This window comes from Xiphophorus hellerii, chromosome 16, assembly GCF_003331165.1.
Source record: "Xiphophorus hellerii strain 12219 chromosome 16, Xiphophorus_hellerii-4.1, whole genome shotgun sequence".
NCBI lineage: Eukaryota > Metazoa > Chordata > Actinopteri > Cyprinodontiformes > Poeciliidae > Xiphophorus > Xiphophorus hellerii.
The window spans coordinates 23,685,536-23,703,383 of NC_045687.1; the positions used below are offsets into that span (position 1 = coordinate 23,685,536).

Sequence of the window (17,848 nt, forward strand, 5' to 3'; positions counted from 1 at the left end):
TGGATGCTGCGAAGGAGGACAACCCACCATTAAAGCTTAGTTTTGGTACAGTGCTTCCTTCCAGCTTTAAATTCACATTTGGACATGACAATCCGGAAGAGCCCATTTTGCGTCCAGAGGACTCCATTCCTATCAGTGCCTCACCACAACCTCTGGCAGGTTGGACAAATTTAGTGACTTTTTGCCGCGCCATTAGAATTCCAAAGAAGGTGGATGATGCGAAGAAGGATGACACACCATTAAAACTTAGTTTTGGTACAGTGCTTCCTTCCAGCTTTACATTCACATTTGGACATGACAATCCGGAAGAGCCCATTTTGCGTCCAGAGGACTCCATTCCTATCAGTGCCTCACCACAACCTCTGGCAGGTTGGACAAATTTAGTGACTTTTTGCCGCGCTATTAGAATTCCAAAGAAGGTGGATGCTGCGAAGGAGGACAACCCACCATTAAAGCTTAGTTTTGGTACAGTGCTTCCTTCCAGCTTTACATTCACATTTGGACATGACAAACCGGAAGAGCCCATTTTGCGTCCAGAGGACTCCATTCCTATCAGTGCCTCACCACAACCTCTGGCAGGTTGGACAAATTTAGTGACTTTTTGCCGTGCCATTAGAATTCCAAAGAAGGTGGATGATGCGAAGGAGGATGATACACCATCAAAGCCTAGTGATCAGGTAGGTTCGAAAGAGGACGTGACTCATGCGACATCTGTGACTGGCATAAACGGAAAGCGGACCAGGGACAGTGATGCTGAAGAGGAGCCCCCAGCCAAGAGGAGTAAGGACACTTGCTGAAAAGGAGCTTCCAGCCAAGACGGCACAGTGGTATAATGAAGATCCCATTTGGGACGAGGTCCTTCAAAGTATCGGCAGAAGGATGGCATGGAGATATGGTAAAGAATGGGAGGACGAGCCCATTCCGTCAACCCCTCTGTTCATTCCATACCGAAAGACAGACCATGAAGATCCTATTCTGTTATCCCCTATCCTCAGTCCCTCAGCAAGGACGTCGTGTGAGGATCCTGGTCTGTCATCCTCAGTCCCTCGTATAGAATGCCACCTAAGCGTCCTGTTTTGTCATCTCCTGTCCTCAGTCCCTCAGCAAGGACGTCGTGTGAGGATCCTGGTCTCTCAGCCCCTGTCCTCAGTCCCTCGTATAGAATGCCACGTAAACGTCCTGTTTTGTCATCTCCTGTCCTCAGTCCCTTACGAGGGACGATGCAAGAGGATCCTTTTCTCTCATCCCCTGACGTCAGTCCCTCACCATCGACGCACTGTGAAGATCCCGTTTTGTCACCCCGCGTTTTCAGTCCTTCACCATCAACACACCGTGAAAATCCAACTTTGTCATCCCCTGACTTCCGTTTCCGGATGGAGACTGAAAAGGACATAGAAGAGGAACCGACACCTTCAACATCTGGTGGAACTACAGCAAGAGTGAGTTCCAGACACATGTGGTTTAGACCTCGCTACGTTTCAAGTGACTCTGATTAGATTTTGATCCATAAAAACTGAGGACCTATGTGGGAAGTCACATTAGGACATATCATCATTTCTCTGGGGTTTTTTTGTTTGTTTTATTAAAGCCAATGGGTTTCTAGCAAGCCTGTGGAAGCCTTAGGTAGCGCCTTGCACCGGGGCTTTTCTTTATCCCGCTGCTAGATGTGGCATTTTAGATGTTGAGGATTCTGGCAGGACTCAGGAAGCCTTAGGTAGCGCCTTGCACCGGAGTTTTCTTCGGCTTTGTGTCTTCCTCTCATCGTCCCCATGTTTCAGGGTGAAATAGCGGTTCTTCCCCACGCGGTGCTCTCCGATATAGTAAATTATTCTATTCTGTTCCTCCACTAATCCACTCTCCAAGGTTTTAATCTTTCAGGTTTTAGCTGCTCATCGCTGGATCCTTTCGTCGTCGTCCATGTGGTTCCTGTCCTTCTGGACCCCTTGTTTTTCACACTGCTTGTAAGTTTTTCCACATTCACATGATACTGCTTGCCTCCTGCTGGTGGTGGGGACCATCAGCTTTACTAAATAAAAATAGAAATAGAAGTTATTAGTAATTTACAAAGTGCTCAACCACATAGAGTTAAAATTTACATTAAGTAAGGAATGCTTGCCTGACAATACGTTGTATCAGAAACCAAATTAAAGCATCAGGACAATAAGAAATTAGAAGACAAAAGGAGAACATAGTTTATGATTGAAGGATTTAATTAAGAGCTTTTATTCAGAGAGACACTAGAGAACAGGATCAGAGGAAAGGAAATGGAGAGCATGTGGAGTAAAGTTTTATGTAGATAAACTATTAATCTCATGAAACAAATAGTTTATATGGCCAATAGCATGTTCATGTGTTACAACACAGAAAAATCACAAAAGAATAGACATTAAAAAAATACCCGACCCAAGTTCAGACTTCTCAGATTTCTGATTCTCTGATCATCCCAGGTTGGATCTCCTCCGCCTGTAATCCTCCACCTTCAGCACCACCAGTCAGGTGGAGGAAGATAAGAGAACCCAGTTGACAAAAAAAGTAAGAAAACTTATTTTCATTTTAAATATGGATGAAATTGAGCTCAAATTTCAAAATTGTTCTTCCTTCTGTCCACCTATATTCTGTTTGTTAACCCTGTTGTCTTTTCTCTGGATTTCATTTCTACATCAACTCATGTCACATGATATGAGTTGACCAACAATTAAAGCAGAAGACCAGCACCGCCTGGAATCCTCCACCTTCAACACCACCAGTCAGGTGGAGGAAGATAAGAGAACCCAGTTGACAAAAAAAGTAAGAACATTTACTTTTACACAACAAAAAATGTTCAACACACAGAACGTCGAGGTCAATATTCAAATCTATTTCCTATTTCCTGCTGTACTTTCTCCTCACTGACACTTTTGTTTTGTGTGTGTGTGTTTTTTTTACTGAGTCCTTTCATAACAGCAGAGCTTTGTGTTGATGGAAGGAGGATCAGGAATAGAGCAGAGGACCTGCTGATCTACTGGTTCTAGTAGATTTTATAAATGGTGAGGTCATGATTATGACTTGATCAGAAAGTCTGATTCAGTCATCTGTTAGATTCAGATTCTGCAGATCAATGATGTCTGATCGTCCCAGGTTGGATCTTCTCCGCCTGTAATCCTCCGCCTTCAGCACCACCAGTCAGGTGGAGGAAGATAAGAGAACCCAGTTGACACAAAAACGTAAGGAAACTTATTTTCATTTTAAATATGGATGAAATTGAGCTCAAATTTCAAAATTGTTCTTCCTTCTGTCCACCTGTATTCTATTTGTTCACCCTGTTGTCTTTTCTCTGGATTTCATTTCTACATCAACTCATGTCACGTGACATGAGTTGACCAACAATTAAAGCAGAAGACCAGCGCCGCCTGGAATCCTCCACCTTCAACACCACCAGTCAGGTGGAGGAAGATAAGAAAAAAAAGTAAGAACATTTATATCTACGCAACATGACTAATCATTTCAAATATAGCTGCGGAGAGCTGAGCTGAAAGTTAGAAACTGTCGCTGTCTGCTGTCCGTGCATATTTTCCTCCTTAACTTTATCTTCTCTCTTTATTTCATTTCTCTGTGAACTCATGTGATGACTGGAGTTGACCAACAATTAAAGCAGAAGAAGACCTGCTCCACCTGCTGATCTACTGGTTGTAACAGCTTGTGGGAAAGGTGAGGACATGATGATGACTTTGATCAGAAAGTCTCTTCCAATAATCCGTGATTTAGACAGAGATTAAGGAATGTGTGTCTGATCATGTGATGATTCGCCAGCATCACTGGACCAATCAGGCGAGAGAAGACAGAGAGGACTGAGGACTAAAACGAAAATACTCTGCCTGCCAAAAAAGGTAGACGATCCAGTGGCCCCAGGTTTACACACCATTTGCTGGTACTAAATACATTTTTTACAACCTTAACTTTTCAGCCATTCTATAGTTGAAATTATTTGCTTAATTATTCAAGAATTGAAACCTTGGTTTTCCTTCCTGTTAGATCATATAAGCAAAAACATAAACAAATTTTAACGTGCAAAAAGTTTATTTACAGTGAGCAACGCTAAAACACTTTTATACATACAGTGCAGCAAACAATTCTCATTAAATTCCCCCCCGTTGTGACAGGTTTGAGGCAGACCGACCGCTGGGGAGATGGACCTCACCTGGCACCATTACTCTGGATGTAACAGGTAGGTGAGCAGAAACTGAAGCTGCTGAGACATCTCAGAAAAGTTTCAGCATTTAATGACGTGCGTTGGACTCTGCGTTTCTCAAATTTCTTCTTCTGTTTCCTTAGCTCGACTCTCCTGTCAATTAAAACATCAGTGACTCGAGAAGCGGACAGCGAGGTTTCTGGTGCCTGGCTGGAGACGAGATTCTGATTATTCAAGAGCCAAAACAAAACGTCAGAATAAATAGTTAGAAGGCAGATTTGTTTTCTATTTGTTTTTGTTTTCATTATTAATGCTCCATAACACAAAATTCATCAGTGCTGTAACTCTTGAGTTGAATAAAATGTTCTTCTTTCAATCTGTTATTTCTGGAGTCTTTTTATTTGAACCATAATCATTTTTGGAAACGTTATATATTAAAGGAACGCCCACATTTTTAATAGAACTTCATAACTGATCAAAGCACAAACTGGAGAACAGATTTAAAAGAAATGTTTTTTTAGTGTGAATTCATTTGTAGTTACATAAATACAAAATTCACATCTTAAAAACAAACACAAGCCAGTCACACTGAAGAAGTTTCCTGATGTTGACCTTCGACCCTTAGCTTCAACTGATTCACTGAAGGGTTGGGTAGAAATGTTACCCAGAGAACGCTCTTTTTCCTCATGGACTCATAACCAATGAAACAAACTGGAAGAACTGGAAGCTGAACCAGTTGGTGGATCAAGTCGGTCAACTCCAAGTAGCCAACACCGATCGCCTTTGAAGCTTCACAGCTCTGACTCTGACTTATGAAAACCTTTCCTCCAGTTTGAGCCGAGACTGTGGAGGGTTTTTTTTTACGGCCTGCTGCTTCTTCAGTTGCTGTGAACCAGAGCGACAAACAGGAGGAGTGAGCAGAGAGAGACGGCGCCAGTCAGGACGGCTTTCACCAGCAACACCGTCCAGCTGCCCGGCATGAAGACATGAGACGGACATTACCGGCAAAATAATCTATTACAATAAGAGTTTGGCTGAAATATTTTTGCAACGACTGAGAAATATGAATCCCCCCCCCGAAAAAAAACAAAACAAAAAACAACCAGACTTAATCATAAAGTGATTAAGTCTGGTTGTTTGTTGACCGCTACACAGTGGTCAACAAAGAACCAAGACAGAAGCTACAAACCTTTATGTCACCATGCCGAGTTATGAAACAAAAAGAAAAGCCATAAAGCCATGCAGTACATGAATCTTTTTGATTTTAGTCTTTTTTTTTCCCAGTTTTCCTAAATGATAAACCTAACAGTTAACATTTGATGATGATGTATTTGTTTCCCAACCATCTGAACAGTGTTGTATAAAGTACTGAAATCTCAGAGTCAAGTAAAAGTACAAGTACCTCTCCAAAATATGACTTTGGTAAAAGTCCAAGTCACTGACTGAAATATTACTTGAGTTAAAGTCTTAAAGTATCTGAAACTTCTTGTACTTAAGTATGGAAATTGCTGTAAAAATGGATGTACTCAAGTAATGTAATGAAAAGTACAAGTAAAAAGTAAAACAAGGCAAATGCAGTTTGAATGACATTTTTTATATTTTGGTAAACTTGTCAAATACACTTAAAATAATGTACACAACCAAGTGCAGGCAAAATTAAACCTGCTAATAGATATACCTGCAGGCATCATTTAGTTAAGAAAATTAGGTGCTTTACCTATAGCACAAGGTTAACTTAACCTGCTTTACAACTGAACCAGCTTCTTAGTATACCCTCCAGGACAAAAAATACAAAGTTTTTGTAAGTGTAACCTCTATAATCGTGATAGCTCAGTTCAACTCAGTTCTGCGTTGTGTGAATAAGGGAGACAGGATGAGATGAAATGATTTTTATCTGTATGGAACAGAATAACAACTGATCAGGAATCAGGTTCATCACAGCGGGAACAGCACCTTCCGAGGAATAGTATTTCATGTTAGCATCAAGCTAACATAACATTTTACCAGAGCGTTAAACTCAGTGAACCTACCTCGCGCTCATCTCTCATGAACTGGCAACGAGATATCTGTGTTCAGTATATTTAATACTGCCAACCACCAGGAGGGGGTGCTGTTTCACTCATTACACATGAACCCAAACTTGGAAGTAATGACAAGTGGAATTCTATACAACATTAACTATGTTACATAAGCCTTAAGTTTTCCCTTCAAGTAAGGTCAGTGCTGAAAATGAGAAAAATAAATGGTACTGAAAATGCGGCCAACATGAAGAAAAAAAGCTGTTACGATTACTCTACTTCACAAATCAGTGAATCAGTCAATCCTACAGTCAGTAGGTGGTGCACACAACCTACTGACAAAAGAAAAAAAGAATTGGGAGGGAAATGCAGCTTATTGGCATCTGAAGAGGGAGACCTTTTTTGTAAACCTGGTTTTGAACTTGCTTGCCTTTTCTATATTCGTTAAATTTAGTCTAAATTGCTATCGCTATGGCTTCTGTCCCCCCTTGAACAGAGGAGTCTAGGTAGCCTGCTACAGTCAACATTAGGCCTAAGCTAAATACACCACGTGTGGAACTGAAACAATGCCAAACAAAGTTCATTTATACAGGTAACGTTATGGTCAAGTTTTCACAATAGTGCCTAGTGACCAAGCTATAGTTACTGAAACAGGAGGATTATAACCATTTCATAAGAAGTTACCTCGATGTGTTTCTTCAAGTTGGACGGGGAGTTTTTGTAAGATAGAATTTCCACATCTTCGGGCAGGAATAACATACACTGCATGCGGTACGACGAATCTTTAACACCCACGAAAGAGTGTATTGTGTTTAAATAAGGCCATGGGCTCTCATCACCAGCTGGTGGTTCCCCTGGAGCCGTGTCTGACGTAGTTGCAGTCGTTGTAGTCTCCGTCTCCTCCTCCATGTGGCTGCTGCTGATTGCGAGATTTGCTTTGTGTTTAATGGGAGAAGCGAAACAGGTGTATCCTATTGGTGGTGATGAACAAGCCCAGGTAAGCAGGCTACCGACTTTGTTGCAGTCAATCAGTAGGTGGGGTCAAAACACTTGCGTTTCTCTCTCGCTTTTTTGTAACGAGTAACTAAACCACACATTGAAAATGTATCGGAGTAAAAGTATGCAATTAAGTTCGGAAATATAGTGAAGTAAAAGTTATCAAAAATTTTCCATACTCGAGGAAAGTATGAAGTACTCCAAAATATACTTAAGTAAAGTAGTGAAGTGTTTTTACTTCGTTACTATACAACACTGGTACAGCTTATAGTATGGTGCGCTCTATAGTCCGGAAAATTAGATAGAAGTGAGCCTGATTGGTTGGTGTTTGATGACATCATTTAGTGTGGCAACTGTTTGCTGCAACAGTTTTCTGGAACTTATGTGTAGCACTACTTAATGTAGTTAAGGGACTAGATGGCATACCAGAAGACTAGATTCATCTACTGGAGCTGTCGTCAGTAATCAATAAAACAATACAAAAGAATAACTGCTTTCAATATTATGTATTTTAAGTAAAAAAAATTAAGTGAACACCACAAGACACAAACATACATGGAAACCAAAAAAAGAAATAAATACTATATATATATATACACAGTACTGCAGTAGATCTTCTATATAGATGTGCACAAAGAGTCCTAACTTTCCCCGCTGGTCAGCACATTGTCTGACCGACACACATTTAAAAGTCCATGTTTTAATTGTCCAGTTATTTGAGATGAAAAAATGTCCAAGCGCAATTTGTTTCCACCAGAAAAGAGATGAATAATGGATTGTGTGTCTAGGTAGTGAGATGGAGGGGGAAATGTTATGGACCATCAGACTCCTACCAGACCAGTATGGAGTAAATTTCAGCTTCTCTTGGCTCCAGCCAGTTGTCAGAAGCTCACCATCCTTTAACCCTACAAAGGGATCACCTGGCCTGTATTGAACTAAACAGGACCAGTAAATTACCAGCCTGCTAGTTAACTAGACTTGTTTCAGTTATTATATACAGAAATAAATGCAATTATATCCACAATCTAATCTTTCAGACGAATTAAAGATATCAGCATTTATCTCATTATCTTAAACACATATTGAATTTAAGAAGCTACAATTGATGATCAAACAATTAGCATTGGCTACCACCACCAACATGCCAACCAAACAAACATTTGTGTTCACTACTCACCAATTCCATAAATAGTTCAGTGCATGACAACTTCATGGCGCCAAGCTCACTGGATGTTCAGATCTACATGATTTTTTATATTGTGAGTTTTAAAAGTGCATAATAAACAAAGAGATAAACTAATTGTTTGGAAGAACAAACCTGTGGCTCCTTTGTCTCCAGCTCTCCCCCTCACACCTGACTGGGAAAGCTGGAGCAGGCCTGATTAACCACTCAAGATGCAGTGATTGGCTGAATGCACTGTGTGACTGACTGTCACTCTAGCCAATGGAGCACCAAAGGTGGGATTAAGGGCAGTTTTTACCCTGGGTTACATATGCAGTATGTTTGTTCACTTTGAATTACATTTTAATAACAGGACTTTATTGTGTTAGACTTGTCACGTTCAGTAGTTTTTATTTAGAGGTTCATTGTTGAAGTACAAATGAACTGCTACTGTATCTTTGGACCTAAGTTTCAATAAGTAGAAGTTCAGGATTCTGCTTGAACTGCACTAAATATAAAGTACTACTGTAATTTCAATATTGACTAGTTGTCACATATGTTTGTACATACAAATTAATAAACTTATTAACTAAGCAGGATTTTAGTCATTTTATGTATTTAAAGCTGCATTATGTTAAATCAACACAGAAATTCCATTGTGTTTGCTGATGCTGACATCACACCTATGGAACTTGTATGAATGTATGAAACATACATCACAAGCGTCTTGGAGTTTTTTCATCAAAGGAGAAATTTTTAACTGAATTTTCTCATTTTGCTTGCAGATTTCAGAGAAGAGACACGTTCAAGAGTTCAAGAGACTTTTACTACATTTCAACTGAAATACTGTAAAAATACAAGAATGAAACGTAAGTATTTTCTTTGAATATTTATCAAGGATAACTTGATCACAATTTTGGAAAGATATTATTATTGGTTTGACAGAATTATTAGTGATTTGTTAATGAAGATTGTTGGTTAGAAAAAAGTTTTTTCAGTTTAAGATGGAATAGTTTTGCTTCTTGTTTTATGTAAAGATTCAAGATATCAGGACTGTTGTTTTTTAGTTTTTTTGCATGTTTGATGAAGGTGAGATGGAAGAAATCTGGAAAAAATGGCCCCAACAGTTGACTTCAAGCTTTTTTGTTCAAAGTGATTTCATGTGAAAATGTGAAGATCACTGACTGTGATAATTGTCAGAAATAACACCGTGACTGGTTTGGCTCTAAACATTCAATAAATGAGAAATAAGTTTTTATAATTTAAAATTGAACAGTTTGTTTTCTATTTTATGCAAAAATATAAAAAAGATTGTTTTTAGTCTTGTATATTTGACAATTTGTTTGAAATGACCAAAACAGAAGGTCCAAATCTTGACAAATTTTCTCCAACTGTAGATTTAAAAGCTGTTTAAAGTTAAATTTAAATTTAAGACGGAACAGTTTGTTTTCAGTCGTATGCAAAGATAGAAGAAAAAAAAAATTAAAAAAAATTTTAATTTTTTTTTTTGTACGTTTGATAATGGTGACAAGAATCAAATCCGGAAAAATTGAAAAGCTGTTTAAAGTTATTTCATTTGAAGATCAATGACTGTGATAATTTCCAGAAATAATGCTTTGATTTGCAGGGGAATAAAGTTCAAATAAATGATAGTTTTAAATTTCATGAATGGTTTTAGGACGCTGAAACTGATCAAAAGTTATGTGATCTTGTCATATGTTTGATCTGCTTTGTGTTAAAGTCACTGACCAACTTTCCATGCTTCTGTTTTGGTTTAGACATTTTGAGAAGAAGTGTTCGACTGGTGCTAAATGGTTACTATGGAGCTGATGGAAAACCAACGATCTCTTATCATGAGACCAGCATCAGGTAAACAGAATCAACAGAAGTATTAAATTCAAGACATGGCAAAAATATTTCTTCCCCTTTGAACTTTTTACTTCTTTTCATGTAAAAACCACAAACTCATGTGTACTATTTAGCAATTTAGCAAATAAGAAAGAAATTGTTATTTTTTTTGACAAATTTCTGTAGCAGTTTATTTTTCAGCCTTCCAATTGTGATGCCTCTAAATTATGATTGTGATGTATGTTCCATACATACATCACAACTGCCTTCTGATGTCACTAATTAGGATTCAGTTAGGAATAGACACAGTGGAGAAATTCAGTGTTCAGTGACTGTAAAAAGTATTTATCCCCTTGAATGTTTTACTGTTTTATTACTTTTGAAATAAATAATGTACAACAAAATTTGGATTGTGACAAAAAAAAAACAAAAAAAACTTTAATGTTGGCTGGACCTTTGTTGAATTAGGTCAGTCACTTTTAAAAAGCGTGAATATTTATGCAGCCACTTTTTTTAGGTAAAATATTTTTGTTTGTTGCTATTATTTTTATATAGGTTAGTTTTCACTTTGACACTATAAGGTCTTTAGTATATTTTTTAGGTCAAAAATGCCCAATTTAGGTGAAAAAGCTTTAAAATGATAAAACATACAGGGGGAGTGAGTATTTTTTATATGCACTTTACAGCAGTAAATTACAGGTAAAAGGACCTGAAGTACCTTAGTTTGAATGCAAATTCAAACTAACTTAAAAATATATGATGGGAAAAATAAAAATAAGAGGCTGTGCAGGAAGGTCTAATTTACAGCATAGGAAAATAATACTGTACATAAATTAAAATAGCAAACTCAGATCAAAAGAGATGTAGAACTAAGTATGACTGATAAAAATGTACAAAGTTTGTGTTTGTAATGTGATAACGTTGAATTATAACCCAAGTCTCCCTTGAATAATAGATTCTTATTCTCAATGGTGACTTCCTGGTTAAGTAAAGGGTAATTAAAAACAAGATGTGAAAAAGTTCAAGGGAAGTGAATACTTTTGCAAAAACGACTTTGCATATTTAACTCAATAATCTTAGGATCTATGAATCTGTTTACATATTTGTATTTGTTCTACCTTGGCTGAACAGGAAGTGGACATACCGTCGGTATAACCACGCAGCAACAAAAGAGACGTCTTCAGGAAACATCAGCTGCAGCAGCAGCAGCAGCTGCAGCAGCAGCAGCAATGAGGACCTATTGAAGTTCACGCTGAAACGTTGTTTTGTCAGCGTCATATTTCTTGCCTTGTTTTATGGTAAATGATTTTCTTCTACAAACAGCCAAGCACCGATATTTCTAAGTTTTGTAGAGAGTTTTTAGTCTGAAAACAGTGTCACTAATCCTGCCACCTTCTTCTCATTTCTCCTCATTTGTCAGGATTTGCCTGCATTATTGCTCCTCTTTCCATGGACCCTCTGGTTTCTTCACCCCCCACCATAAACACAGTAAGCTTTCTGTTAATCAAAACCCATATATGAATGTCCTCTTTAGTGATATGACCCAACATCTAACTTCAATTGTGTTTAGGTTTTGGTCCCAGGATGTGAAGATAAAGGAAGACAAATACAGGAAGTGAAGGATGTTCTGATAGTCCTGCAGAATAAGATGGACTACCTTCTTCCAGCGGCAGATTTGTTGCCCAACTTTGCTCTGAAATCACAAGGTAAGTCATTGCTATCATAAATCTGACTGAATGTTTTAAGCTTAGATGGTTTTAATTCACTTTCTGTGTGTGTTTGAAAACAGGAGCAAAGGTTTTACAGTGGATGCCATTAGCCGCACATCCTGGCCAACTACAAAGATGCGGTTGGTTTGGGTTTGCACTAGAAGAGCCATTTATCCACCCAGACATTGTCATCCAGGTATGAACTGAACTGCAATCATAATGCAACATGAATACGAAGCAGAATGGTGTTTGTATGTGATGTAATAGTTAGAAGGTTTTTTGTTTACCATTTTAACATCCCACTGAAACTTTGAACTGGTTTTCTCTTCAGGGGAGGACTCGCCTAAATCCAGGAGAGTGCTGGGCTTTTGAAGGTTCCCAGGGACATTTAGCCATCGCCCTGTCCCACAGAGTCCTTATCAGTCACGTCACCTTGGGTCACCTGCCTAAAATGTTGTCCCCGACTGGTAACACCTGGAGTGCTCCCAAGGAGTTTTCTGTCTATGTAAGCCACAAGTATCTGAATGTTAAACAGCAACACTCAGTCTAACTTTCAGACATATTTATAAGAATATTTGTCTAATTTTGTTTTGCAGGGAATGAGGGAACCTGAACAGGAGTGGACTCACCTGGGAACTTTTATCTATGAGGAGGATGGAGATTCGCTTCAGACCTTTGAGCTACCGGTATGTTTATCCCAGTTGCTTTTTTTTTTAGCTACTTTGCTTAATCACTGGCAACATATTTATACCCATTGAACTTTTCAGTGTTTTCATGTTAAAAATATAAACGTCATCCTATTCTAAATCTGGTAAATCTAGAGAGTCTTTTTCTCTGTTGTTGGAGACTTTAATGGCGATAACTCTGTGTTGCTCGGCTGCAGACAGCTTGTCTGCCCTGAGCGAGCAACGAGAGCGGCCATTAGCTGCCAGAAGCTTCTCCGGCTTCCTCAGCTGGTCTCATACAGTCATCCTCAACACCAAACCCTCACCAACACTCAGAGCAGAGGAGACCCATCCCATTCTGTGTCCACATTGCAAACAAATCACACATTTGTAAAACTGAATAATGCTATCGGTCAATGCTTACCAATCGCCATGGCAACGCTGGCAACAACTCCTGAGTGCTACCGGTTTTAGGGGCGCTGTGCTTTGGTTACCTTAATGACAAAATTGTACCAAGCCCTACTGCTGCAACCAACAGAAAAATTTAATTCCCTAAGAGCCGATTGACCGATGACGATGAGACCAGTAATGAGATGATTTTAGGCAAATTAATGCCTAGTTGAAAGATTTGCACAAAAAATGTCCTTTTGCACAGAACATTCTATCTATTTAGATAGAATGCCAAATAACATATTTAGACAGTTTGTCAGCAAAAAAAAGTTGATTTGGGGATGAGTTTCACTTTAAGTCTTCTGCAGGTTTTCTTCCAGGACTGATCTGTATTTATAGCTATTTCCATCAGCTGATGAAGATCACCCTCATCACCTTCCACTTCACAATTATATGCTTCTTTGTGCTGGACTATTACATAAAATACCAATTAAATACATGAACATTTGGGGACGTATGACAAAATGGGAAAACATTGAAGCAATGTTGGTGGTGCTCTTGCAATCCTTTGAAATCTCAAACTATTTTGCCTCTAATAAACTCCCTCTTAGCTCTACTGTACTATATTAAACTAATACATCATTTTATCATTACAGAGCCATGAAAAAATGGCCTTTAGCTCCATAAAGCTACAGATAAACAGTAACTGGGGCCACACAATGTACACCTGCCTCTACAACGTCAGAGTCCACGGAGAGATCGCGTAATGAAGAGGTGAAGAAAGAGGATGGATAGAGGGTAAGTATGGACAGAGGTAAGTTTTGAGGCTTAAATTATTACATTTCTTTTGGAAAATTTTTATTTTTCAAAATGCCTGCCAATTAATTAAATTAATTGACAGACAAGTTTTTCTACCCACAAACACCTTTGTGAGTAGAAGACAATCATTTGTTAATGGGTAAAAATTAGAATCAGAAGAAAGAATTAGGGTACAAAACAGGGGTTTAAAATTTCAACAGTGTAGACATCCATTTCATTCATACATATTTTGCATATCTGGACTACATGTGCCTGCATTTTATTATAACTACAACTAAATTATAGATATGTAGGCATGCACCTCATGTGGTCGCCGGGGCAGAAACACAATATCCATTGCTCTGGATATTGTGGGGTTGTGTTGGTAGACATGACTGCAACATTGCATGGACATCAGGGGCATTTCCCCTGGATTGGCAGTCCGGGGTGGTGGTTCCCCTGTTCAGAAAGGGGGACTGCAGAGTGTATTCCAAATACAGTCGGATCACACTCTTATGCCTCCCTGGTAAGGTCTATTCAGTGGTTCTGGAGAGAAGGGTCCGTTGGATAGTTAAACTTTGGATTCAGGTCTTCATCCTGGTTGTGGAATACTGGACCAGCTCTACACCCACAGCAGGCTCTTAGAGGGTGCATGGAAGTTCGCTCAGCCAGTCTACATCTGCTTTGCGGACTTGGAAAAGGCGTTCGACTGTGTTCCTCTGGGAACCCTGTGGGAGGTTTGCTAGGCTCTCCCAGTGGGTGTCAGAGCTTGGTCTGCATTGCCGGCAGTAAGTCGGGCTTGTTTCTGGTGAGAGTTGGCCTCCGCAAAGGTTGCCCAGATCCTGGATTCTGGACAGAATCCCTAGGTCCTTCTGTGGAGTTGAGGTATCCGTTTTGGTGGCCTTAGGATTGTGTCTCTGCTAGTTGCAGACGATGTGGTCCTATTGTCTTCATCAGGGCGTGACCTACAGCCTTCTCTGGAGCAGTTCGCAGCCGAGTGTGAAGCAGCCAGGATGAGGATCGGTGACCTGTTAGATCACTGTATGACCGGTGTCTGAGCTTGGTCTTCATTGCCGGCAGTAAGTCGGGCTTGCTTCTGGTGAAAGTTGGCCTCCGCAAAGGTTGCCCATATTCTGTTTCTAACTTTTATGGACAGAATCTTTTGGTCCTTCTGTGGAGTTGAGGTATCCGTTTTGGTGGCCTTAGGATTGTGTCTCTGCTAGTTGCAGACGATGTTGTCCTATTGTCTTCATCAGGGCGTGACCTACAGCCTTCGCTGGAGCAGTTCGCAGCCGAGTGTGAAGCAGCTATGATCAGGATCAGTGTCTCGTTAGGTCACTGTATGACCGGTGTCAGAGAAGTTTAAATATTGTGGGATTTTGTTCACAACTGAGGGAAAAGTGGAGCAGGCGATCAATAGGCAGATTGGTGCAGTGTCTACAGTAAAGAGGACATTATCTGCAAGCAAACCCAGATAAGCAAAAGAAAATGGATTGATGGATGGATGGATACAACTAAATTGAACATTTGTAACGGGGGTTGGGGGGTGGGGGGTATGCTCTTGGCAACCATTGGACACTGTCTATGGTTGTGTGGGCTCTCAGGGCTGGTCGTCTTAGTTGGGGTATTTGGCCTGGTTTTTTCTCATGGTTGTTTGTCTACTCAGGTTGTTAATAGTTCTGGGTCCTGGAGGATGTTGCCTGGGTTATGTTTGTTGTCCTGTGTTTGTGTGTGTTGCATTAACTATTTACAGGTTATGATGCTTTGGATCTAGAGCTGGCTGTTTTTTCTGTGCCATCCCTCTCTTCACGCCTCCACAGTGTGCTGCTCTGCTGCTGGATTTCTTCCCATGCTTGTCATGCACAGTTGAGTTTTCTCTTTAATTTTGTATCTTGTGACTTACACAGGCATCATGTATCAATATTCTTGCTAACTTTGTGTTTTGTGTTTCTGCAGGTCCCTGTCTTTGTGTTTGTGTCTCTTTTCTATCATCTTTTTCTTCGGCCAGTCGAGGCAGACGGCTGCCCGTCCTGAGTCTGGTTCTGCTGGAGGTTTCTCTCAGCTCAAACTGAGATTTCCTCTCCACTGTCGCTATATGCTTGCTCAGGATGGGGGATGTCATCAAATTGGTTTCATGATCAATTTGATGGGGTTCGCCGAGGACCCCTCCGGGGAATCGTCACCTTAACGTGGTGGAGGGGTTTGAGTACTCCAGTGAACCTGATGGCTGTCTATTATTATTTTTATTGTATTTGAATTTTTGCCATTAGAGAACTTATGATCTCTAATGGCAAAAATTAGAGACCTAATGGTCCCTAATGTCAAAGATGGCTTCAGGGGTGGAGTCAACCAAGAACGATTCAAACTCTGTCCTCCCAAATGAATAAGGAGTTTTCAGCAGAAAATGATGCAAGCTTGAATTTATTCCTTAGGGGCCAAAATGAGGATCCCATGTTATTGACCATTCCTGTTAGGTAAATTGTATATTATTATCAAATATTTGTTGGTTCATGCGCCTTTATAATGTTCTTGTCTTAAATGCTTTTATTTGTTTCATCTTAGCATAAAGAAAGTTTCTGTGTTGTTGAATTACTTTGATTCCTTTCTCAGAAGGCCTCTCTGAGGAAGAGCAGAGAACCGTTTTCAACATGGTTATCGCTCAGCAGAAACCTCTGCATCCTTGACCTGTTAGATAGTTATAAAACCATCGCTGAGAAGACGTACAACTTGCTCTGTGTTATCCTGTGTCTGGAACAGAATGATCTAGTGTGTAGATACCATGTGTTTTGTTAGTGACTAGCATTTGCGTTGCAATCATGTGACTGAAGTGTTTTCCCCGCCCCTTTGAGATGCTCTCTGTAACAGGGATCCTAACAGCAATAAAAAGGGAGAACGGACACATATGTTTTGAGAACGGAAGAGATGTGTGACTGAAAACATCTCTGGCTGTTCTCCTCGCGAGTTCAAAAGAATCTAACTCTCTTGTCTTTCTTGTGTTTGTTAAATCTGTCTCAATAGGTGTTTAAACCTGACAATTCCTTTATGATATTTTGTGATCAAGATACCTTCTGCCTTTTCTAACAAAATTCTTCCTTCAATTGATAAATCGCTTTGAAGCCAAGAATTTAGTTTCTTTTGTACATTTTCTATAATAGGGTTAAAGTTCAGAGCACTTCTAGAGTTTTGATCTTTGTTGATCTTTATGCCGAGATACTGTAGGTGACAGAGTCTTTAACAGGAATATTATAAATGGAGGATGTGTTACAACTTTTAAGGGCTAAAAGTTCACATCTACTAATGTTAAGGTAGAGTCCAGAGGCTCTAGAAAATTTCTCAACTGTATTAATTGCTAAAGAAACCTGAGAAGCGTCTTTTAAGAATAAAGTATATTTTTCAGCAATCGTGACACCTTTCAAATGGTTGAGTTTAATGAAATCTGAAAGTAATTGAGAGCAGATCAAAAAGAGGTATGGGGCACCGGGCAACCTGGTCTGACTCCTCGCTTTAGATCAAATCTGGGAGAGGTACCAGTATGAAGCTTGATTGAACAATATATACATGGTTTTGATTGCTGCACAAAAGTGAGGGCCAAAACCAAATGTCTCTAATGTTTGAAAAATAAAATTATCTTCAATGGTGTTAAAAGCTTTACGGAAATCTAAAACTAATATAAGGCTGTCATCACGGCACAAACCTGCATAGTCAATCAGATCCAACACTAGCCTGATGTTGTTAGCTACATGTCTTTGGGTCATGAAACCATTTTGAGTTTCATCAATTATAAGGTTAAGAACACTTTTCATCCGCATCGCAAAAATTCGAGCTAGTATTTTATAGTCGTTAAGAAAGGGTGACCAGACGTCCCCGATTTAAGTGGCCTGTCCCCGGCTGAAGCCGTCCCCGATTTTATCGTTCTATGAATGAGAAAAAAAAGTTTCCTATAGATAGTTATTACGGTAGCCGGAGACTCCATATGGCAGGGAGTAGAAAGCGCGAGTGAGCGTCTTGCGTGCAACAGCAGCAGTTACGGTAGCTGCTCGCGCTACTGTTAACGTTACAGAGAAGAAGAGCAGCAGAGCGGACAGCCAATAAAA

At 39.7% G+C, this 17,848-nt stretch overlaps 1 protein-coding gene and 2 long non-coding RNA genes across 3 annotated transcripts; all 3 read left to right on the forward strand.

Annotated features, from left to right (window-relative positions):
* Nucleotides 1-2,984: 2,984 nt before the first annotated feature.
* On the forward strand, nucleotides 2,985-3,196 carry LOC116735048 (uncharacterized). The gene is made up of 2 exons (XR_004342320.1): nucleotides 2,985-3,026; nucleotides 3,118-3,196. It is a non-coding gene; the product is annotated as an uncharacterized LOC116735048 (long non-coding RNA).
* A 439-nt stretch (nucleotides 3,197-3,635) lies between these two features.
* LOC116735047 (uncharacterized) lies at nucleotides 3,636-5,236 on the forward strand. The gene is made up of 4 exons (XR_004342319.1): nucleotides 3,636-3,687; nucleotides 3,790-3,866; nucleotides 4,140-4,204; nucleotides 4,312-5,236. It is a non-coding gene; the product is annotated as an uncharacterized LOC116735047 (long non-coding RNA).
* Nucleotides 5,237-11,840: 6,604 nt separating this feature from the next.
* Nucleotides 11,841-14,812, forward strand: LOC116735487 (SUN domain-containing protein 3-like). Its single transcript, XM_032587413.1, has 6 exons — nucleotides 11,841-11,898; nucleotides 11,982-12,097; nucleotides 12,233-12,406; nucleotides 12,498-12,587; nucleotides 14,375-14,484; nucleotides 14,662-14,812. Exons 1-6 carry the CDS (start codon nucleotides 11,841-11,843, stop codon nucleotides 14,810-14,812), a joined length of 699 nt encoding a protein of 232 aa, XP_032443304.1.
* Nucleotides 14,813-17,848: the final 3,036 nt, after the last annotated feature.